Source organism: Agelaius phoeniceus, chromosome 1 (genome assembly GCF_051311805.1).
Source record: "Agelaius phoeniceus isolate bAgePho1 chromosome 1, bAgePho1.hap1, whole genome shotgun sequence".
Lineage (NCBI taxonomy): Eukaryota > Metazoa > Chordata > Aves > Passeriformes > Icteridae > Agelaius > Agelaius phoeniceus.
Genome location: NC_135265.1, coordinates 108469229 through 108492703, shown reverse-complemented (window position 1 = coordinate 108492703; position 23475 = coordinate 108469229). Strand labels below are relative to the sequence as shown.

General features: G+C 45.1%; 1 protein-coding gene and 1 long non-coding RNA gene across 15 annotated transcripts in view; one reads left to right on the top strand and one right to left on the bottom strand.

Annotated features, from left to right (window-relative positions):
- Positions 1 to 23475, top strand: part of KCTD1 (potassium channel tetramerization domain containing 1) — a 101388-nt gene that overhangs the window by 18742 nt on the left and 59171 nt on the right. For 5 of the 14 annotated variants that reach the window (XR_013184010.1, XR_013184009.1, XM_054632824.2 and 2 more), the window contains exons 1-3: positions 13926 to 14537; positions 14781 to 14993; positions 15151 to 17091. The exons of 1 other annotated variant lie outside the window; for it this stretch is intronic. Coding sequence is in view for 9 of the 13 variants with exons in the window: in XM_054632824.2 (XP_054488799.2) it covers positions 13941 to 14537; positions 14781 to 14993; positions 15151 to 17091 (2751 nt within the window). In the remaining 4 variants the exon portion in view is untranslated. Of the gene's footprint in view, positions 1 to 13563; positions 13698 to 13925; positions 14631 to 14780; positions 15010 to 15150; positions 17092 to 23475 lie in introns of those variants that run through there. 8 more of the 14 variants (XM_054632833.2, XM_054632842.2, XM_077185062.1 and 5 more) reach the window with 8 other exon arrangements.
- LOC129120360 (uncharacterized) lies at positions 10193 to 12423 on the bottom strand. The gene is made up of 2 exons (XR_013185472.1): positions 10979 to 12423; positions 10193 to 10330 (listed from the first exon to the last, which is right to left on the bottom strand). It is a non-coding gene; the product is annotated as an uncharacterized LOC129120360 (long non-coding RNA).

The window sequence follows — 23475 nt, the reverse complement described above, 5'->3', positions numbered from 1 at the left end:
TAGTCTGTTGCCAGAGCCAGTTATCTACCCCTTATCATCCAGCAGCCCTTCAGGAGCCCTCGCTAAAGGCAAAGGGAAGGAGCATCTGAGGCCATGGTTTCTGTGGCTCAGAAGACTGATTTCCCTTCATTTAAGGATTAATGTTTTTCACAGTTCTAAGGATGACTGCTCAAATGTTCTTAATCGTGTGTGTGCTTGCCTGATGGGAAATGTGCAAGAGCATTTGGGGACTGTGGCATTGGTACATGGCAAATGGCCATTAACAGAACAAACTCTGCCTCTGGCAAATTAACTTTGCCCAGAATTCTAGAGGGGTTTTTGTATTGGTGGTGGTGGTGGTAGTGGGTTTATTTTGAAGTGAATTTTTTTGATGAAATAAAGGAAATTGAGAATATAATTTCAGAAGTTTTGTGAGGATGGAGTCCTTCTTCCCTGACGTGTGCACTTATTTTTCAGTTCTACTTTCCCACTTCTGTTTGCCTAGGCATTGGCCTGCATCCTTTCATGTGTATTGCCTCTGATGTCTGACTCATTATGGCAACAGAAATGTTGATGCCAGACCCAGAAGCAGTACTTAAAAACCTGCAATTCTCTCTCCTTCAAGCTCAAAGCTAACCCAGTTTGTGGCAAATGAATGAAATGCAATCATTTGGCACCTTGTCCATGCATCAGTTTGGAAACATAGGACCTTTCTCCTCTGCCCTTCTGTGTCTTTTTCTATTTGACCAGGCTGCCATAAAGACCAGTAACTCTGGGGTGTGGAGTTTAATGGTTGGAAAATAAATAACTGGTTTAGTGCATTCTCTCTTGTGTTGCCAAGCCTCTCCTCTCACCTCCTAGTATGTTTCCCATTGTCTCACATCTAGGATTAAAGAGATTCCTGGATTTAAAAGGGGAAGAACAATCATCCTTTATGTTTGGGATGAAGAATACTTAGCCTTTATGTTTGAAGTGGAGGATAAATGGATAAGGCAGTAAGAGAAAGGAAAGGTAGAACAGGACTTGAAAATTATTGCATCCTGAAAACTCAAACCCAGAAGTTAAGTGACTACGCCCAAACACACTGTTTAAGAAATAACCCAGGTTTCATCACTTTCTTCATGCTTTGTTTTGGAACATCATGTCGTCATGAATCCCAGAGATTAGCAAGATCTGGGCACTGTTTTACCCAAACACCAGCAAGGACACGTGGCTGGCTGAAAGCAGATGGATTCCCCCACACATGGCTAGGGACAACAGTCCTGGCAGGACTGCAGTGCTTGTTGCCACCTCGAGTAGAGCATTACAATCGTTGGGCACCATGTGCCAAAGTGAGGGGCTGGAACCTCCTGAGGAGGCAGGCAGGGTTGTAGAAAAATGAAGAAATTTAGAGAAAGAGGAGTAGAATCATTCTGTCTTTCCCACAGATATTACTGCTGTTTGTTCAGCTGTTTGTGTGGGCCCATAGGAACAAGAGAGCAGCCAGGGATTCTCCCAGACAAGTGTGGGAAGTCATCTATCATGAGATGTAATCACAGCTCAGAGAGGAAGGGGTTTTTCTTTTCTCCTGCTTTGAAGGTGACAGCCATGCAGTGTTTTATTTCCTCCTGTTTTCCTCCAGGATTGCAAAGGAGAAGAGATAAAGCAGAAGGAGGAGATTGTAGAAGGCATATTCAGTGTAGCTTCACATATCAGTTCAGTGTATTTTCTGCACCACTTTTCCCTGTCTTTCATCTTTCCAATCTCTCCTAGCAGAAATGTAGGAAACAGTTAAGGCAGATGGGTATGTGATTTTGTTCATTCCCAAAGGAAGAGCAGGTGGTGAGGGAAAGGGCATGGGAGAAAGCATGACATGATTTGGAGAGAGTGGAGGATGAATGAGGAGGGGAAGCATTGTCCAAGCTGGGACTGTGTGTAGCATTTCAGTTACCTGGATATGATGCACAAGGAAAAGGGGAAAAACTGAGGACTTAATCTTAGAAGCATAAGAAAGAAGAGTCCCAGGTCAAGAATAATTATCAGCCAGATTTACCAGCTCAAGACTGGACTGTTGACAGTGGCATCAAAATTAAATTTCTAGTTTATTTCAACTGGAGCGAACAAAGAGAAACTATTACATTTTGTACCCCTTTGAGAGTTGTGAAAATGGCAAATGAGAGAACTCTTGGTGTGCCTTAAAACAGAATTTTTGTTCACTTTCAGCCACCTTTGTGGCCAGGTGGTTCTGTCTAATGAAGGTAATTGCAAGATATGTGCTGCTTGGCACATATCTTGCAATCCATACCAGGAGTCCTTACCAGGTGTCCCAGGAGAAATCCTCACTTGCCTCTGCAGATACAGCGAATTTACTCAGGCTTCACCTGTGATTGCAGGAGCTTGTCTTGAGAGAAGGTTGCTGGAGGTTTTGAACAGAGCTGACCTGAGGCTCTAGCAACACAGAAGCTGCTGAGGGCAGCAGATTGCCTTGAGGAACAAATCAGCACTGGTCCCAAGTCTATGTCATCTGTGCCAGAGCCCTAGAAGATGAGACTTGGTCTTGCTGCTACCTTCACCAAGGGAGAGTCACTGCTGGGAGGGAAAAGAGGCAAATCCCACCTCTTGTCAGCTGTGGGATGAAGGGATGAAGGAAATCTGGTTCTGCAGCATCCTTTTATGCCTCAGTTACATGTCCTCTCCCTTTTCTGTGTCAAATATGTTCTTGCCCTGAACCTTGTCCACTCCTGCCCTTTACTAGGACAAGAGTTCAAATTTAATTTTGCTGCTGAGAATAATTCACCTGTTTTGGATATAGAGCTCATGAATATGCCTGCGTGTGCCAAAGGAACATCAGTGGATCAGGGCTACAGGAATGCTCCTACAGTGACTCTTTCTATCCACTGTGTCTGCTGATGGGAAGAACTGCAGGCAACCAGACCATATCTTTCTCTGTTAAATGCTCCTCTCAGCAAAATTTTGGAGAATTGTAGACAGTTTGACAATAGGATGGTGTTAGAGCTCTAAAGGTTTGGCTAACTGCCAACAAATTTAGAGGGCACACAGAGATTGTTAGAGGAAAGCACAACCTGAGTGGGAGTAATTTCAGAACTATTTAATGTCCTTTTGTGTTACAGCTCCAGCCCTCCACCTTTTCCTGTAGTTCATTGTTGTTCCATCTTGGTTAACCCAGCCCAACCCTGATATCCCCGTATCAAATGTTCTCTGATACAGCAGTAGCAGTGGTTCAAAAGGAGCAAGACAGGATGCTAATGGAGAAAAGAGCCATCTGTTTGGTCTGGATTTCTGTGGGGTTTGTTTGGGGTGGTTTTTTTGGCAGGGGGAGGTCTTTACTCGAGAGGAATGTCCATGGTGAAATTTTACTTCTCTCTGTTATGACTTTTAAGTTATAATGGGTCAGACTGGTTGTCATGAGTCCAAGAAGAGTTCCCCTCAACATTGTTAATTTTACTAATGTGATGGTAGATTTTCTAGAGTTCTTGCTCTCTCCTAGAAAATCTTCATGACCCTGAGCTCTGTATCAACATTAAGGCCTCACATATATCATTAGGGCACAGCAGCGGTCTTGGCATCTTTGCAGTTTACTGAGAATGTCCTTTAAAAATATAATAGTTGAATGATGGTTGATTTCACAGAGCAAGGGGACTTTCTATTTCGTCCATGAGGAAACCAAGCCAAATCTGTGATTCAGATTATTCTACCGGAAAGTTTTTAGCTCTTGTGCCCAGATTACTAATATTTTCCCCCAAGGTGTATGCATTTTGCAGTGAGCACAGAGTGGCATGGATCACCAGAAGCTCTCAGATGACTGCAAACAGCTGAGACAGAATTCTCCTTTCCCCAGTCTATTTGCTAAGCCTTATTCTGTTGGCAGATTCAACAGAGTCAACCCAGGCAGTGTCAGCCCAGAACAGAAGGATGTTCTTCGTGGCTGGATGCAAAGAGACAGGTGCAACCAGTGGTCTTAGATTCTCTTTTCTTGCTTTTGGAGTGTTTCTTGAAGTACTTCGCAGGATTAGGTAATAGGTGCTTTATAAGCAATAGGTAATTTCCACATGATAGAAGTTTGATCTTCATTATCCAGCCAAGTGTCTTCAAACTTCTTATGCCAATAGAAAATCCCTGCTCATTTCTGCATACTATTCTGTGGTTTGGCAACATGTTACACACACTTGAGAGATACACTCTTTTAGCACTGTGTAAAACAATTGTGTCATCCAAACCAGAAGTTTTATTAACTGTTTTTGATTGTTTCCTTATTTATATTAGTCGGTTTTCAGCTGAAGTGGTTTGTTCCTTTGGTTTATTTTTTTTTATTCCAGCTGAAGTTGTAGAACATTCACAACATTTCCTGTTTGTTTCATGTCCTTTCTGCAAAGCAGAAGAAATTGAGAGGAATGATTCTCTCTCTGAAGTTAAAATGAAGGATACATTTTCATACAGGCAAGTGATAGCTTGCCTATTAAAATAATCATTTATGCATAGGACTTTGAGAAACTACTGTTGTAGGGCCAATATTTGCCACTTTTCATTAAAAATGTATTATTACTGATGTATTGTGTGGAGGAGTCTTGCCTAATACAAATACCACAGTGCTTACATTCAAATTATGCTGGAAAATGTTGCTTTACATTTCTGAACCTTTTAAATGGTGAAAACTTTTCTTATTTCTTAATATCAAAATTGTTCTGTTGACCAGCAGATAACACACTATAAGCTTTCAGATATTACTCCACTAATTTAACCAAAAATACTGAGAAAGTATTGGACTTAGGTATATTTGTTGTTTTATCAACTGTCACCCAGCTCTAGAGAAAGCTTAAGAGATGGAGCAGTCCTTGAGAGAGCATGAACAAAACCAGAATTCAGCAGCCTACACCTCAGGTGGGCTTTTGAGCAGCACAGAGAAGGGAGGTAATGGCATTTGTCCATGGTACTAGGGAGAAGCTTCATGAAACCTCAGAGTTCATGGACAGAAAGTATAAAGAAATGGAGATCTGGCAAAATTCCCCAATGTAGAGGCAGTTTGTAGCTTCTGTGTGTGTCTGGTACTACTGCAGGGAGCTGGAATTCTCAACATGACTTCCTAGAATAGTACCAGGCTTCTTGGACTTCATAGAGCTCAAGAGCCAGGCAGACAGGGACCCCTGCAAGGGTTGGACTCATTCTGCTGAGCAGCCAAAAGGCCTCTGGGTTTGTGTCCTCCATACAACAGAATTTCAGCAACCCCAGTAAGTGAGAGTGATTGTACAAGTCCTGGGTGGACAGGCTGGCCCATGAGCATCCCACCATGTGCTTCTGGCATGATATAGCTTCAGAATCATTTTCCTGTATGAGTATGGATGTGATCAAAGCCAGGAAGCAAAGCAGGCAGGTTCAAACAGATTTCCTGTGTGTGGATGCTAATTAGTGCTGCTGACCTCAGTAGGACATCAGGATTTTTCTAGTTTATTCAGCTGCATGTGGGGTTCTCTCTACCCATCCCTAATTAGCCCAGGCACCAGTGGCCAAACTGGAATTCAGTAGCCAAAATCCTGTCCCTCTCGATATGGGATCTGACAAACTCATTTGAACCAATGGGTTAACAAAATTCTTCTACAACTTCCTTTGAAATACAGTGCGTGCCCAAAAAATGTTAAAAATTGTTCCAGATACTTTGATCTATTTAGCTTTACAAACAAAGCTCCTAGAATTCTGCCTCTACCCTTTAGATATGACTGACATTCCTAAGTACTTAAACTCCAATACTTTCTGATTGAATAAAACTAGCTCTTAGAGAATATTATGAAACATTTTAGTGTAAGTCAACCCCAATGTATCTTGCTGGACAAAGGAAAATGTTGAAAATTTGGGAACTCCAGTGAAAACAGAGGAACTAAATTGATTAAATGCTCTGTCTGGAGTTGTGCAGAATGATCCAAGGGTAATTGCTGAAATAGTAGGAGATTTTGGTAAAGTATCCAGAAAGTCACATCTAGCTAGTCTTAAGGAAAAGAAAAATGTTGTACAGAAAATGTAAACCATAGAAAGACTGTATTTCCCTTCTCTCTACTATGGTGTGCCAGAAAGAGCAAAGGTCAGCTGTTCAGAAGAACACTGTGTTCACTAAGTCTAATTTAATTATCTACATAAGCAGCCATGTTTGCAAATGGCTAAGGACCAAGCGGCTCCCATGGAAACCGTATCAGGTGCGAGCCTGTTTAAAAGTACAGCTGGCTTAAATACCTCTACAACCATTTTTGAGTGCAGAGACCTTCTGATAATCAGAACAAAAAAAGTTCATGGTTCTGAGAACTCAAAGAAATCTGGGTATGAGCTTCTTGAAGTAGTTCTTTGTGATTCTCTGACTCTTCTACGCATATTGCCAAAGAGGTAGCAAAAATGGCTTGTGTGTAGGATTTGGATGGTGATTTTTTGATTAAGAAATTATGTGAGGCAAAGAAGTTAGTAATTTAGAGACATGTCCAGAAAACCAATTCAAGTTATCAGCTCAGTTCTCAGAGGCAATTTTATCTGGGAAATCCCAGGAGTTCCAACCACCAGCATTCAGAATAAAATCTTAATCATATCTTAAAATCACAGGGATTTCTTCTTCCTAAAATTGCAAAACTGTGGCTTGCCTCCTGATTTCCAAGTATTTCCAAGTATTTACATAATTCAAGCTTTCAAAGTTGTCTGCCAAAGACTAATTTTAAACCTCTCTCGATTCCAGCATATGGAGGAGGAAACTCCAACCAAGTATCGAGAGGCTCTGAGATTTGGCAACCCTGCCATCAAGATGCTACTGTTGAGGCCAAATCCATAGGAATGGCCTTGAAAGAAAGACCCTATTATCTCTCAGCAGCTCTTCAAACTCTCCATCCCCCAAGAAACTCACAATTGGAATAGGATGATGGGCTGTTTGCAAAGAGATTAAATTGTTCACAGCTGCTTGGGAATTAACAAACCTCCTCCTCTTTACGGCGTATTTCTGAGCCAGGTGTAGGATACCGTATGAGGTTCTTGAAGGACCTGGAGTTGGCACAAAGAACAACGTTTTCAAGTCTGCACATATATCTGAGTTACCAGGGCTCAATAATAATTTTCTGGCAGATTAGTCCTGCCCTACAGCAGGTTTCTATGATCACTAAAGCCAGAATGAAAGCAAAGGGTCTGGATTTCACACTTTATATCCTTCCACACTGAAGCTTTGATTTTAAACACTGCTTTATTTTTTTTTCCTTTTAACACTGATCTGCAAGAACAAGTGTGACAATTCACAGGTAAACAGCAGAGTAAACTGAAGGAACAGGTCCGTAACAGACCAAGTGACACACTCATAACTTGAAGGAAATTACTCAGAATAACTCGATAAACCTTTGCCAAGATTGCTAAGGGAGAGATCAAGCACTGCAAATTGCAAATGTGACCTTGTTTTGTCCAAGGCAAAGGAAGAGTTTGTAATTTTTCTCTTGCTTATTTTAACAATGCTCATTTCTACTAAAAGCAGAGTCTTTACTAGCAAATAACTACCTGCTTGTAGTTGTGTAATTGATGAATATGCAAAGTCTTGGCTCTAGGATTTTTTAGACTATTTTGTTTGATGATACCTTTTGTTCTGTAAAAAGAAATTGAGTTTTTGCCTTGATCTTCAAATAAGAAAACTGATTCACACCCAGCTTAACCTTCCATAAACAGAAAAAGCAAGGCTATTCAAAGCACAGTACAATTCAGGGCTGGACAAAAAAGCTTTGCAGTTAAGCATTCTCAACAGTTGCAGAAGTGGTTTGTTGGGGTGTTTTTAATGCCAAATTCTTACAGAATACTGATGCTTACCAGATGCTAGAAGGTATTTTTAATCTGTTTTATTACCTGATGCTGGAAAAAGGAGAGGTATATCCAATACATCCAGTCTTTTTTCACTAAACTTTTATCAATTTTCTTTTTGCTTTCTCTGAATCATTTCAGGTTTTCTACTTTTCCAGGCTTTACTCTCTATAACTTAAAATGCAGCAAAATGCAGGTGCAAACTGCAAAAAGACCTATAAGGTCCTTTATGGCCTCTGGCTTTAAACCTCAAATGAAAGTCCTGACAGTATCCTGAGGCTTTACCCCCGGTTTCATTTGAAGACCGATACAGTGGGAACATTTAATTAATGCAAGTGGTTTTGCATAAAGGACTCCCCTTATTTTTAAATATTCTGCCACACTTTCTACCATTTTTTTCTTGGTATGAATTAAGCCATGCTGATAAAGGAGGTGATAGGGTCTGGCAGTAAACACTGCAATACTTTTTTTATCCCAGCACTCTTCTTTCATATGACCTATGAATTTATTCCCTTCTACTTGAATGCTGCTTTACAAGTTAGTATAACTTAAAATTCAACAGCAGTGGAAAGGTGGGTCTGGGTGACAGCCTGAGCAGGGCTCTGACACTGTTTAACAGTGTGTATACACCCTCTGTGGGCTTCCTTTGAACTCACACAATTCTAAAGTTGCTTAAATTGGGTTTGTGTCAACCCAGCTGAGATAACTCAATTGAGAAGAGAAAATCCAAGAAGACAGACCATTGGTACTGGGGTTTTTGCTACATAAATACCTGAAAGGGAATTTCCAAATTCATGATGACACAGACATAATACTGGTGGAAAAGGGGAATAATCAGTTTATTTCAGTCACTAAATCAAAACAAAAGTATATTGACAGTGAATTCATTCTATAAAGAGGCTTTAAAGCCACTAGTCGACGGTCAAAAGAAGATTCCCTTTTCCATGCTGGGCTGTAGGCCAGCTGTTGTCCTGTCCCTTGGGGACCCCATGCTCTGAGAAAAGCCTGGTATGAATAAGTTCCACGGGGTATAAAGCTCTACCTCTGGTCCTGTGCAGGAATCAGTGCTCAGCACACCTCATGGCAACACAGAAGCTTTGGGTCATGCAATGGGGATGGTGAAAGGAGCCAAGATAAAATCCATATGGTACAGAAACAAGTGGGAAAGTGCACTTCTTCAGAGTCTCTTGTTTGGATTCGAGGTTTTGGGGTTCTTTCCCTTTTTTCCCAAAGGAATGTTTAAGGAATTTTCTTAGCCAGTTCTTGTTATCATATAATCAGTTGTCCCTCCCTGCATTTGTAGACCTCATTCAGCCCAGTGTGACTTCCAGACAGAACTCATAGTTCAAAATAAACTTTTACTGGAAGATTATGATCAGAAAATAGGATTTCAAGAACTCCATATCCAATACAGCATAAAGTTATGCTCTATTACATAGTACTTAAAACACTGTATGAAGTAAAAACTTGTATTTAGACCTACAACACCTGTAAACTTTGTGGTTTCACAGGGATCCCTCTCTTTGGAGCTTCCTTTCTTGAGTTACTGGCTATGTCCTTCTAAATTTCCCTCACCTTCATGTAGAATGTATGGACTCAGTTGAGAAGGAATAAAAACTAACCAGTTATCAGCCTGGATAGAAAGAGCTCTTTCTGCCTCCATGGAGAGCAAACTTTGTGCCACTAACACACCAGGTTGCTTGGTGTCAGTAGTTCACAGAAATGATCAGACAACCACTACAGCAACTTTAACCAGCTACCACTGTGCCACACAGACCAGCCAATTTGTTTCAAGTGCCTCAACACCAGAGAAGCAAAGACAAACACAAACTGAAATACAGCTAAATAAAAGCATTAATATATCTCCTGGCAACTTACCTCCAGCACATTTTAAAAGACCCTTAAAACCTTTATGCAGCACAATGCAATTTATTACCTGCCTCTCTCCAAGCTGTCTGACAACATAGCTCTTCCATATTTTTGGAAGCAAAAGTGCTCCAGCTGCTTGACACTGAAAATAAAGGTGATTTGCAAAGTCTTGCCTTTTAGTTTGCCAAGCACCGAATGTATGCTTTTACAAAGATGATGGCTTGAGTTTTCTCTGGTTTATTTTGAAAACAAAGCAATTGGGAAACAAATCGGGATCTCAGTAGCAGAAATATTGCTTTTGCAAAAGGATAAAAACAAACAAACAAACAAACAAAAAAGCTGTGAGTGAGTAACAGCAAATACCTGCAGGGGGGAAAAAATAAAATAGGAGCATACTGGGGAAATAGGCTTTCAATTGGCATTGGGGAGCTTCACAAGGGGGCTGGCTTGATGCTGCCTTCACCTTTCACAAGGTTTGGCTGGTAGCTGATGCTTTGATATGTGCAACTACTACTAACATTTCATAATATGACAATCCAAGAGGTGAAATAGCTTTTGTATTTTAAAATCCATTAAGAACAGCTGCAACTTAGTGCTGATGGATACATCCTCACTTTACTAAATCAATGTCTCCTTTGTTGAGTTATATGAAGCTGTTTCATTGCCACGCAGATGGGAGATGCTAAAAAAAAATAAAGGAAAAGAATTTAAATAAAGGAGATTTAAAATCTGTTATAGCACACTACATGTTAGCATTAGCTGTCCCTAGTATGAAGAAGTAATGAAACAACTAGAAATATCATATACAAAAATAAAAGAGTAAAATAAAAACGGAATTAGCATTTGAAGTGACAGTTCTGAAATGCTAAAAAAGCTTATCTCAAAACTGCATGTTTCTGGGTGGGAGAAGGATTTCTAGGACATGCTTTTTCCCTAAGTGAATTTTCCAAGAGTCCCAAGTGTTATTTGCCTTCTAGTTCTGTAGTGTCAATATGGATTTCTCATACCAATTTCCACATAGCCTGCCCCTACAGTGAAAACATCTTGTGTTTAGAAAACGTATTACGACATTTAAAAATGTTTATTGTATTTAACAGTAAAAGTGTATGTGGACAAAAAGTTATTTTCTTTAAAAAATGCCTGGTGGCTGTTATAAAATTGACTCAAAACGAGTAATTTCCAATCAAAGAATTTATTAATTATTGAAGCAGTTAATACTACGTAAGCAAAGGCTCAGCGCTGGGCGACAGGGGAGTTTCCGCTCCACCAACTGCCGCCCAGCTAGTTTCTGATTCAGTCCTTTTATCCTCTCCATCCTTCAGGAGTCCACCTCATCTCGGAGTACTCTGCGCCTGCGCTGGTTGTTGCTAGGGGGTCATCCTTCTGTCTCCTGGTGGTCGGTGATGAAGGCTGCAGAGTCTTCCTCAGCTCTGTCTTCTTCACCCTATGTCCTTATTTGGTGACTTCTCCGTGGAAAATTACCAAGATCTTATGATTAACGCAATATGTGCCCTATTAAGCTTAAGCAAGCAAATATCCTGCCTTGCAGACTGTTTATCTGCCCCTGCCCCTTCCCCAGCTTTTCCCTGGTCGTTATCTCTGTGAGTTATCTGCTTGTACCATTTGTCAGCAGGAAAGGTTTTCCTGCTGGGTGTTTATCTGCCCCTGCCCCTTCCCCAGCCTTTCCCTGGTCGTTATTTCTGTGAGTTATCTGCTTGTACCATTTGCTGGGTGGGACCATGTGTGGGCTCCTGCAACCCCTTCCCTGGTATCCTTGTGGCTCATATCTCATGAAGTAGTACAGAAATAGTCAGCAGACAACTCTTGTAACACACTGGTCTCTTTCTCATGACGAACAAAATGTAGTCTCTCATCTCAGTGGCCAGCATTAGGGTTAACCCACAAGCTTGTTTTAAGCAGTGTTTTTAAAATAAACTTTTCTAGATGCCTAGACAGGATCCTAAGAAGCAAACGGACCCGATGGTTTTTCTTTGCTTGTTGGGTTTTGGGGTATTCCAGTTTAGTTCCTCGTGAAGCCTCATGATGAAACACCTACCAAGACTCACCAAAGCATGAAGGTTTAGGTGGCTGTAATGAAATAACCACTTACAGAGGCTACGGGAGAAGTAGACTTTGTTAGTCTGAAGGAGAATTGGGCTGTGGAAAGCTTTAGCACAATAGCCGATTGTCAAAGAACACTCCTCTAGCAAGCTCTCTGCTTGCCAGGGGCGAGGCCAGGGGCAAGAGCAGCTTTAAAAAGAAGTGAAGAAAGACCTGAAACTATTTGCTAATGTGGTAACAAGCACTACCTTTATTATGAACCAACTGACTCATGGAGGAGGTTGTTTTGGTTTTTAAACTGGCATGCTCATTCCGTGCTATACGAACTGATCTCCAAGTACTCGTAAGGATAATCCTTAGTGAGGCCAGTCCATGATTAGTGTTCTGTGGGTATCACATCTTTACTGACAGCAGTAATAAAATGTATTCTCCAAGTGCGGACAGGACCTATTTGATAATCAGCCTCAAACCTTGAGTCCTAGGGGAGAATGTAGAATGCTGTCTCTGCCTGCACGGAGCTCTCAGCAGGATAAACCTCTGATTAGTGACGTGGAGGGTGGAGTGGATGTAAGTTTAATGTTATATGCCAGCTCACATTAGACAACCTTGTGCAACTCTGTCAGTTTTGGAATGCAGTTCGATTACCTTATCTAACTGGAGAGCTTGAACAATAGGATTTAAACTTCTGGAATACAACTGACTAGGCTAAATGCTATTTTTAGGAACATAGATAGGTAAATTAACATATATGTATATGATTAACTTACCTATTTGCATAGAGATTATACCTATATATATAGGTATAAATTATATACCTATATATAAGTATATAACTTATGCATGTGTCTTCCCAGTTATGGGCACCTGCAGCACTCTGAACACCTCACTTGCTACTCTCTAAATTCCCCCTGGCTGCTGAGGTGCTTCCAGTTGATGTGTGTAATACGGATGCTCCGTATACATTTTTCCCCTCCAACCTCACTGCAAGTTCTTTATGTCCTTTAAACTTACTCTTCGTATACTGGGCTGCATATTCATCTGCAAGTCTGTCAACATAGTTCACCTCCCGTAATCAGAAAATGGTGATTAAATGAACATCCAAGTACAGAAGCTGTCAACCTCATGTTCATCTTTTTTAAAGTTAAAAAAAATATTCAATTACCTTTTGCACTCATATGGCTCTGAAAAGGTCTTAAAAAAAAAAGTGTCTTCCACGATCGTAAAACAGAATCAAAGGTCAATGCCGATCACGTAGTTTTTAGCATTTACAGGAAGAATAAAGAAAAATAATGTCTGTAAAAAAAGTTTATGCTGCAAGCCCTGCAGTTCTCTGTCTTCTAGGGTGGGTTGTAATAGCTCCTAAAAGAGCTTGTCTGGGGAATTTAGCTTTTAACCACAACAAGGTACTGTTTGTTTTAGCTATCTGTTTCAGCATTTGGTCCATCTCATGGGACGGTCTTTGAGACTTTGTTTCAGGATTAGGTTACAGATAGAGCATGACAAGGAAAGGAAAAAAAATCCTTATTTATATCCTCTAACGTGCATAGGGAAAAAATGCAGCATTTTATATATGTGCCATCGACCTGAGAGGGAACATAATCCGCTCTCAAACTACAGAGTGAGCACAACTTCTGTAGTGCGTGCAACAACTTTGACCTCCGTGTAATTACTCCAGGCTTACATCAATATAACAGTGCCGGGTTTCTCTTCAATTATTTCCCGGGAGTGGCAGGCTCTCTTCCCGCAGCGCTTATTTATTTCGAATTGGCCTAATTTGCTCAACAATTTGCACATCCCTTCTTTGGCATCCCACGTTTCCCGGGACGGCGGGGGCTGGGGCTGTCCGGGCCGCCCCGTCCGTGGCCGTCGGTCCCTGCCCCGGGGGAGCGGCCGCGGGGCTCGGCACCGCCCAGCACCGGCGGGCACCGAGCCCCCCCAGAGGGAACCACCACGGCTGGGGCCCGGCGCTGAGCAATTCTTACGGATGAGTAAGCAGCAAATGTGGTAACTCAGGCCAACAGCTCTGCAATTAGGGCTATAATTTCAGGTGTAGCCAGCAGTCGCAATGAATATTTATTTCATCGTACCGAATAAAAGAAATGGTCCGGCTAAATAGCACGGGGAGTTGTGTGGGGTACTTTAGTTTGGAAAGTTGGGGTGCTACCAGCGGGGACCCCTCTCGTCCCCTCCCGTCCCGAGCAGGACAGGCTCCCTCTCCCCGCGGTAGGCTCATGCCCTCGTTCCTGCCCGAGCCCAGCCCGGCCCAGGACCCTTCCCGGGCAGGAAGGGTAAGGAAGGCAGCGTGCAGCCAGTCGCCTTCCCGGGGCAGAGCCGGGCGGGGGGCGCGGGCGGCGGGGGCAGGGCTGAGCCGGGCTCCGCGCCCCCCGCCCGCGCTGCGCCGCTCCGGGGCTCCCCTCTGCGAAAACACCCGCAAAGTGTCGGGTGGTGTTGGGTCCGGCGGCTCCGCACCCCGGCGCGGTGGCGGGAGCCCCCTCGGGTTTTGGTCCGTCGCGGAAGAGGGTAGCGGAGGAAGAGCGCGGCGGGCGCGCTGGGAGGCAGCGGCGGCACGGGGGGGCCGAGGCCCCTCCGGCTGCCCTAAGGTCTGCAGCCCCCGCAGGAGCAGGAGGGCGGCCCGGAGCGCCCGTCAGCCCCCGAACCCTTATTGCTCCCTCTCCGCAGCCAACCTCGCCGGGGCTCCCGCCAGCCAAGCGAGCGCCGCGGCGACCGACTGGCTGTTCCTGGGCGGACTGCAAGCCGCACGGATGCAATGCCCCGAGCGTCCGTCTCCTCCCGAGCCCCTCGACCGAAATCCGGGCGCCCGATTAAAGGTGCGAGGTCGGCGGCAGGCGATGTCGCGGCAGCACGGCAGGCGGGGAACGGGGCCGGGTCCTCCGCCCGCTCCCCGGCAGCATCCTATCGAGGTCTGAGCCGTGCTGCGGACAGGCACAGCCCGAGCCTTTTGTGTGGGGGGGTTTGGGTTTCGTTTGGGTTTTTGTTTGGTTTTTCTTTTCTTCGCTTTGCAGGGTTTCTTTTTTTTTTTTTTTTTTTTTCCTTTTTGGTCTGTGTTTAAGTTACTGTGGAATGAGGAGGTGCGAGGCGTCGTAGCAGCTCGGTGGCGGTCCGTCCCTACCGAAAGAGCTGCTCCACATGCGGAGTGCTTTCTTTTTTGGGGATGGGGAGGTGGGACGGGTGGCGGGGGAGCCTCCGGGCCGGAGCGCACCTGCCCGGCGGGTCCCCCCCCGCTCCCGGCGCCCGTCAGCGTTGCTCGACGGGACGGACCCGAGGTGAGCGGCGGGCGCGGTAAGTAGCGCTCCCTTCCCCGCGGTACCCCCTCAGCGCGGCTCAGCCTCCTCCCCATCCATGCCAGCCTCTCCCGCCCCTTCCCCGCCGCCGCCAGTGGGAGCGCGGCCCCTTTAAGAGCCCGGCTTTGCCTCCCGGTAGCTGAAGGTCATTAAAACACAAAAGCGCTCCAGCGCTGCGGTCCAATATAGCGCATGCGCCCTGCCCGAGGACTGGCAGGGAGACGGCAATATGGCGAGAATGCCTGGCAGCGGCGGCGGCGGCGGAGAGTGGAGCGGCGGCGGCGGAGGGGGCGGCGGACGCGGCGGAGGCGGCGGGAACAATGCGGGGGACCGGCCGTCCGGCCGCGGCGTCGCCCCCCGCCCGCACCGCTACTGCAGCGCCGGCGAGGAGGAGGAGGGCGAGGAGGAGGATGAGATCCAGGAGGTGCAGATAACGGGGGACGAGGAGGAGGAGGACGGAGCCGATGGGGGGCTGCTGCTGGACGAGGAGGAGGAGGAAGAGGAGATGGGTCTGGAGTGGGACGGCGAGGAGGAGACGGAGCCGCTGCCGCCCGCCCCGGGCCGTACGCCGGGCGGCGGCAGCAGCGGCGTCGGGGCTGCCCCGGGGGGCGCCGCGGCGGCTGCCCCGGGGGTCGGCGGCGGCGGCGGCCCCGGGGGGGCGGCGGAGGACGCGGAGCTGGAGGCGGCCCTGCTGCTGCAGCGGCCGGAGCGGGCGCGGCTGAGCGAGAACACGCGGCTGGCCACCCGCTACGCCGTGCGCATCTTTCGCGAGTACCTGAGCGAGAAGGCGCAGAGCCCCGACTTCGAGACCATGGACAAGGGGGCGCTCTGCCGGGTCCTGCGCTCCTTCTACGCCGAGGCGCGCTCCAAGAGCGGGCAGCTCTACTCCAAGTCCTCCCTCATCAGCATCCGCAGCTCCCTCAACCGCTACCTCAACGAGCCGCCCTACTGCCGCACCCTCGACCTCACCAAGGACCCCGAGCTGCGCGCCGCCAACCTCACCCTGGCCGCTGTCATCCGCAAGCTGGAGGAGCAGGGCGCCGGGCCGGTGGTGCAGAAGCAGGCCATTACCCGCGCCGACCTCCGCAAGCTCTACACGTGCAGCGTCTTCAGCACCCAGAGCCCCTTCGGGCTCCTCAACAAGGTCTGGTTTGAGACCTGCATGTACTTCTGCACCCGCGGCCGGGAGAACCAGCGGGAGCTGGAGGAGGACTCGTTTGGGCTGGCCGTGGACGAGGACGGACGCAAGTTCGTCTACTTCAAGGCGCTGGGGCCCTACCACAAGTCGCGCTCGTCCTCCTGGAGCAAGAAGCGGGCGGAGAGCAGCGACGAGGAGAACCTGCCTCGCATGTATGAGACTGGCACAGAGTTCTGCCCCTACGCCAGCTTTGTCAAGTACCTCTCCAAGCGCAACCCCCTCTGCAAGGCCTTCTTCCAGCGCCCGCGGGACCACTGCAGCGAGGGCGACATCACCTGGTACGAGAACAAGGCCATCGGGAAGAACCTCCTGGGTACCCGCATGCAGATGCTCTCCAAGGCGGCCAAGCTCTCCAAGACCTACACAAACCACTGCATTGGTGCCGTCTCCATTGCCACCCTCAACAGTATCGCTGGCATTGGCACCAAGCTGGGAGGACTGCAGCCACCCCAGCACCACCACCCCCCTCCCCACCACCACCACCTCCTCCACCACCCCGCTGGCGGGGGCTGCTACACCCCTGCCGCCCTCAATGGTGGGCCTCGGCCGCGGCCGCCCGCTGCCAACCCCTATGTGCTGCCCAAAGACGGTGACGCTGCGCCGGTGAAAGCAGAAGCGGCCGCAGTGGCCCCGGCCAAGCGGGCGCTCTACGAGGCCGTGTTCCCGGCAGGGGCTGCGGCCGGCGGCGATGCCTGTGGGCCCTCTGCCTCCCCAAAAAGACTCTGCCGCCGCCCCGCCGAGCCCCTGGATGCCGCTGCGCCCGCCGTGGTGGTGGTCTCAGTGAAACATGACCCCTTGCCTCACCTCCTCCCCGAAGCAAATGGGCACAGAAGCACCACCTCACCCACAGTAGTTTCACCTGCTATTGTTACCCCCACACAGGTAACCGGAAAAAGAAAAAGGAAAAAAACCCAAAAAAATGGCAGCCCCTCACCCTGCCCCACATAGTCTGCACTGCCCCCCTCCTTTCTTGCGCCAAGGCTGGGCACTCAGGCACACTGCCAGCTTTGGGGTGGCTCTTGGGTCACGCTCACTCTTCAGGCACCCCAAGAGCCCGGACGCGAGTTATCCAACTTACTTGCCCCCCTCAGTCTCTTCATGCCCTGCCACTGGTCCAGTGGCCACTCACTGTGCCTGGGTGCTGCCATGCTCCCCCTCAGTGGCAGCACCGACCGCTCAGCCCTATGGGCTTTCCCTTTCCTCCTTTTTAATTATTTCCCCCCTTTTTTATTTCTCTTTTTGCGGGAGATGTGACTTAGGAAAGTCGAAAGTCAGTCGGGCCAGAATAGTAGATAGGGGCATCAGGTATCGTTAGTGTGTGTGGTGTTCTTGATGTGCTAATGAACTATTTGAATAACCTCAAATGCAAGAAACAGCCGGGAGAATACTCAATTACACACTAGTAATGAGGGTGTAATTTTAAACTTCAGAAGTTAACAAGAGGGTTAATATGGCAATTGCATTCATCTTGTATTTGTTTATTTAAAATAGCTCTGTTTCCTGGCAGTGATCCTTTTTTTTTTTTTTTTAAGGCAAATTGGCTTTACTTGCCTTAGTTACCATAGTGGCGAAATATACAGTAAGAGCACAATTAAACGGGTTTAGGCGCAGCTTAGCCGTGGAATGAGCCCAAATTCATTAGATGTGTTTGGTTAAGGTAAAACGGTGCTGTCGAAAACGCTGTTGAGCTGTGCCTTGATGTGTGCCTTGCAGAGCCCCCTGTGCCGTGTGCCAGCACGTGCTGGTGCCTGCCCCCAATCCCCTCCAAAAGTACTTTCCTCTCGGGTGTTTGAGCGCCGGAGCTAAATTACTTCAATTAAAGCCTCGCTGCACCTCTGCAATTGGCTTGAAGTTTGGAAGCCATTCTAAGTAAATCTGTAAAGCGTACGCAGTTACGTTGTGCCCCATAAAATACCGCGTTTCGGGCAAGAACTTTACTGCTGGCTGCCCTACATGATTACAAAAGCCCTCTGACATTCTTGTGTCAAGTAATAACAGGGATCGCAGCCGTCAGCCAGGGAGCGCGGCGCTGGGCAGGCACAGGTATATGACATGCCTGAGCTGTTTCCCGAGTGGAAATACCAGTTCTGGACAGACTGACCCTTTCAAAGAGTTTGCCAACTAATCAACCAGCCTGAAGGCTAATTGGGGTGGGGAAGGGGAGGGCAGGGCTCCCAGCGAATGCCTGCATAAGCATCTATGTTCTTTAAGATACCTGTGACCTCTCCTTTCTTTCAGGGAGGCTTTTTTTGGACCACTTCAGTGGAGTACTGTAGCTTGATCCCCTGCTGTGTGTATCTGGTGTCTCTGAATGGCTTAGAGGCTTGATTATGTGCAGATAATGTTTTTGTTCTAGCTCATTATTTCAGGTAAAAGCTAATGCTCCTCGCTGTATTTAACCCTGGGTTCCTCTTCCCCTTGCTTTTAACGATCTTGAAAGCAATTTCGAAACTTGGGGCACAGTTCAGCTTTTGAGGAGGAGCACTGCACGTGCGTCTGGGAAGGGGAAGAGGGAGCTGAGCAGAGCAGTCAGTGGTCATGAAGTGTGTGTGTCTTTAACCTGTTACATGAGGCGTCTTGGTACTTTCAGGTGTCAGACTAGAGAACTCTACCCTGGCCCACAAATCCCTTCACACTTGCAGAAAGCTTAGGCGAGGAGAAATCCAGCTGCTGTAGTGTTTGGTGCAAAGCTGAGCTTCCTACGGGAAGCGTTCGGAGCTGTAATTCTCATTAGCAGTGGGCTGTGGGGAGAAAGGGAGAAATAGCTAAAATAGAGTACACAGGCATATGCTGTCTTCCTAAGTGTATCAAGAAAGAAAATGAGCAATCAGCAAGGGTAATAGAACTAGACAATGTGAGTTTTATCAGTAATTATATGGAAATGTTCACCTCCATTCATAATTTCATGAGTTAAACAAGGTGCCCACTCACTTTTGTAGCTGAATCTTGCCTTTGCTACAAACCTCATTAATGTAAATCTATAATAGAAAAAAAAAGCGTCTCTCTCTTTTCTTTTTTTTTTTCCCATTTTCATCACCAATTTTTCTTGTGTCAGTTTTAACTTATGCACTTCTGGGATGTGACAAAATGAAAAAATACTGGTTGGGGAATGGATTTCCTTGGGAGACTGTTAATGCTAAACTTTTTCTCCCTAGCTACCTTTTATGATACTTACACTAATCGAGGTCCAGGGCATTTCCTGGGGAAATTAATGACTGGCTGAGGTTAATGGCCCAAGGCATTGCCTCAAGCCATTGGCTCTCCCAGCCCAGTCATTAATCCCCAGGAAATGCCCTGGCCCTCAATCGTTATTGCTTAATTATAAACAAAGAGTTTCTAGGCCTTTTTACTGAATATATCTCATCAAGTACCATGACACTAAATTCCACTGTTGACAAATATTACTGATTCCTTGAAAACATGAAGGTCATAAGTTTGTGGTTTATTGGTTGTCTTTGTAATTAGTCTTCCAGGGGACAGATTGTGGAACTCATGGATTTGTGCAATACTCTGGTGAAAAGTGGTGGCATAATGTGTGGGTATCTTAGCATATATTCCTTATACTGTGAGTTTTGATTTTTTTTTAATAGCATTTAGCAAAGTGTGGAATATGAAAGTACTAAATGGGATGTCTTCAATTTGCATTGACTGTCTGAGCAAGAATGTTGATTTTATGCTTTTGTGTTGTAGCTCCCATTTTTCGTTTAGCCCCAATTTGTCTTTTCAACACTGAGTTGGTAGGAGCCTCCTCCAGAGCTCAGGAAAGGTACATTAAATGTTCATCTTGATCCAACTGTTGCTTTAGGTTTTAACCATAAGAGCAGCATTTATAGTATATTTTAAGCATACAGCACTGCCATCATGGCACAACTTTCTTTTCAGCTCTTATTTGCTCTGAAGTGTAGCAATTTTCCTGCCACTGACAGCAGTACTTCAGTTCAAGTTGATGACAGAGAGATGTAATTTGGCTGTTGTTCATCTCCCATGTTGCTGAAAGATGAACAATAGCTAAAGCTTGAACTTTTGATGCTACAATGTGGTGGTAGCTTTTGGGTTTTATAGATGTGGTACATGCTGAACTTACTACAGTAGTAATACCCAAAAATAGGTGTAGGAAAATAGTTTGGCCTCTGCCAGGGGGGAGGAGAGTTGCCTGTCACTTGCAAATGCTTTGGTTACATTTGTTCTGTGACTTGGTTGTGTTTCTCTGGCCTGTTTGTGAAGAATTTATTAGCTTTTAAGATATCTACCAAAAGCTTGGTCATTAAAACCTGAGCCATGTGCGTTTGTTGTAGCTGTTTTGGGGAATCCTGAAATGTCTTTTTTTTTTTTTTTTTCCTTCTGCTTTAAATTCAGAGTTGCCCTTTTTGCTGTCTTTTGATCTGACACATGCCTTTTCATTGCCTTACATTCTCTTTGAAGGGCTTACTTTGACCTGAACCAGAAATCTAGTTCTGGCTGCAGGTTTTGCAAAAGAAGGCAGAACAATAGCACATGAGGAATATGAGTAGACAGTAGGCACAACTGGGAGCAAATCAAAAGTAGCTAACAAGTCTAACCCCTTTTAGTTTTGGATTTTGGAGGAAGCAGATAAGAATCTGATCTGGGAACGTCCTTGCACATTCCTTAAATGGCCACAAAATTGACTTGTGTTTTGTGCAAGTATCTCTAGAGCTCTGACCAGAATCGTTGGTAGGTGCTTCCCCAATGTGCAGGGCAGAAGAACTCATCAGGTAGCTTCAGGGAAGGACGCTTAGGATAGTGGTGTAAGGATGCTAGGCTTTATTTCTATCGGGGTAATAGATGCAGCAATATCCCTATCTTAAGGGCTTGAAGTACAGTGGCTATTAAGACTGATGGCTGCTAAAGACCTTGTTAGTTCTTGTGACAGTACTGCTATTGATCATGTTTCAGAGGTTAGTGCTGTGCTGGCTGCCCTACTGCAGAGTTAGTGCTCTTCTCTTTGATTACTGGATTATCCCAGGTTGCAAGAAAATCCACAATTTTCTAATTTTCTTTTTTAAAAGAAGCATTGAGGTTAAAGTCGTAGAAGGTAAGGGTTAAAGAAAGTTTAATCTATGGTTTAAGAAATTGTATCTAACTTGAGGCTGCTGTTTGTTGTTACTTTGTTACTCACAGATTTTTTAATGAGGAAGGTTTTTGCTCTTCTGCTGAGTTACAGATCTGGAAAGTAGATCTGTGGAAGGGACTATTATACCTAATACTCATCAAAATTGCTATGAAATCCTTGGAGGGCAGGGGGATAAGGTAGTAGTGGTATCAAGTTTGGTCCCCAAAGCTTTCTTATCAATCTCCTTAGTGAAATGCAGGAATCCTGGCTATGGCTCTTTCGGGCGGAAGTCAGTGTTGTTTGTAACTGAGTGCTTCTAAAGATTGTTGAAGAGAGATAGGGTTTTTCTTTTTAAGGAAGTAGGATATCCCAGGCTACATTCCTTATAATGAAGATGAAGCTTGTTAGGCATTGAGTGTTTCCCAAGATGAGTACAAGACAAGCAGAATAGAGATTAGGCGTAGTAATCTTATATACAGCTTTGGGGGCAGTACATGCACTGAAAGGAATGAAGGGAACTGTTTTTTCTTTCCTTGGCTGAGATTGGTCCATGTTGAATGAACTGTTAGGGAGTTGATTGTAGGTGACTTGGGAGAGTATTTCAGAGCAGATCCAAGAATGGTGTTTTGATACATGCATTCAGAATGGTGGCTGTGGAACTAAAGGTCCAATACTCTCTTTGTAGGTCCTCTTGGTTGCATTGGCATATGATATGTTGGAGGTATTAAATTGTGCAACTATTTCAGCTGGTGATTTTTACTATCACTTAATTTTTCAAAATATTTTTCCTTTTTAGAAGTTACACTAATTTTATTTAGTTGCACCACATGAGCTGGTCGGAGAACTTGCTTTGTCCAACCTTCAGCGATGGCTGGAAAGCAAGAGGTGACCAGTCCCTTGTAGCTCAAATGAATATGACTTTTGTGATACAATCAGGAGAAAAGAAAACAACATCACTGAAGGTGCTGCTGTATTTTGACACTCTTTTACATCCTGTAGAATCTGAAATGACTATGTTGGTACTCTGTGCACATCAAAGATAAAAACGCACAAGCTTAAAGGCAGCAGAGAGCTGATTTTTTTTTTTTTACATAAAAAGTATTCTGTGATTATCCTGTAAAAGATTTCCCATTGCCCACTGCTCTGTTTCTAGAGAGCAAGAGATCAGAAACTGCTCAGTCTAATTGGTGAGTCTGTGTGACAGGGAGCTGCCTTATTTCATGTATGGTGTAGAAATAAATGAGTGCTTAAACCCTTTGAAACATACCACTACTGCAAAAGCCATAGGCTGTAATTAAATTGAATGTGGGGTTGTATTGTCTTGTGCCCTTGGCTATAAACTTGATAACAGGCCATGGTACCCCCACTATTGTGTTGGAAGCTGGAACCTAATTAGAGATGTTGTAGATTTTCAGTCACTTTCGAAACCCTTCTGTTCATCTTTTTCCCCGTGTCCTTTCTTATTATTTTGCTTTTCTATTTCTGAAGCAACAAATGCACCCTTCTTTTCAGAAGGAAATTGTTAAAGGCATGTAGCCAAATATGTATGTGCAAGATAATTTTTTTATCATATTTTGGATTCCAGGGACAAGTGTTGGTAACTGCATTTTATCTGATGTGGAAGAGATTTATTAGTGTTGAGACAGTAAAAATATATAATCATGTTTCCGGGGAATGCTTTCAGATTCTTCTAGGCATTAGAATGGGGAATAAGGAAGGGATTGGAACTTCTCATAATACCTTGATCTGAAAGTAACATTGGAACATGTACAATTGAATTCTGTTCTGGTTGTTTTTTGGGGATTATCAACCAGGAAAAATGGCTTTTCTGGGCTTTTAGAAATTTTACATGCTTTGCATTCAGCCAATTTTAGTTGATCTGAAAACCCTCAAACTTGCTAAGGACTTAATCCCCAATGAGAACAACTATCTTTGATGTGTTCTTAATGCAACTTCTAGTTTCAAAAATAATCAAAATTGTAGTGCACAAATGTATTATAAACATTTCCAATAAATTCTTAGTTAATTGATAAGGTCACCTATTGTGTGCACCGGTACACTTCTGTAGCTAGGACAGATCAGTTTAATGAAATGGAAATTGAATGACATTTTAAAGTCCCATTCACTTTACCAATGTATGGATTTTTTTTTTTTCACTGTATGTTTAGGACACATCTGCTCCATATAGCACAGTT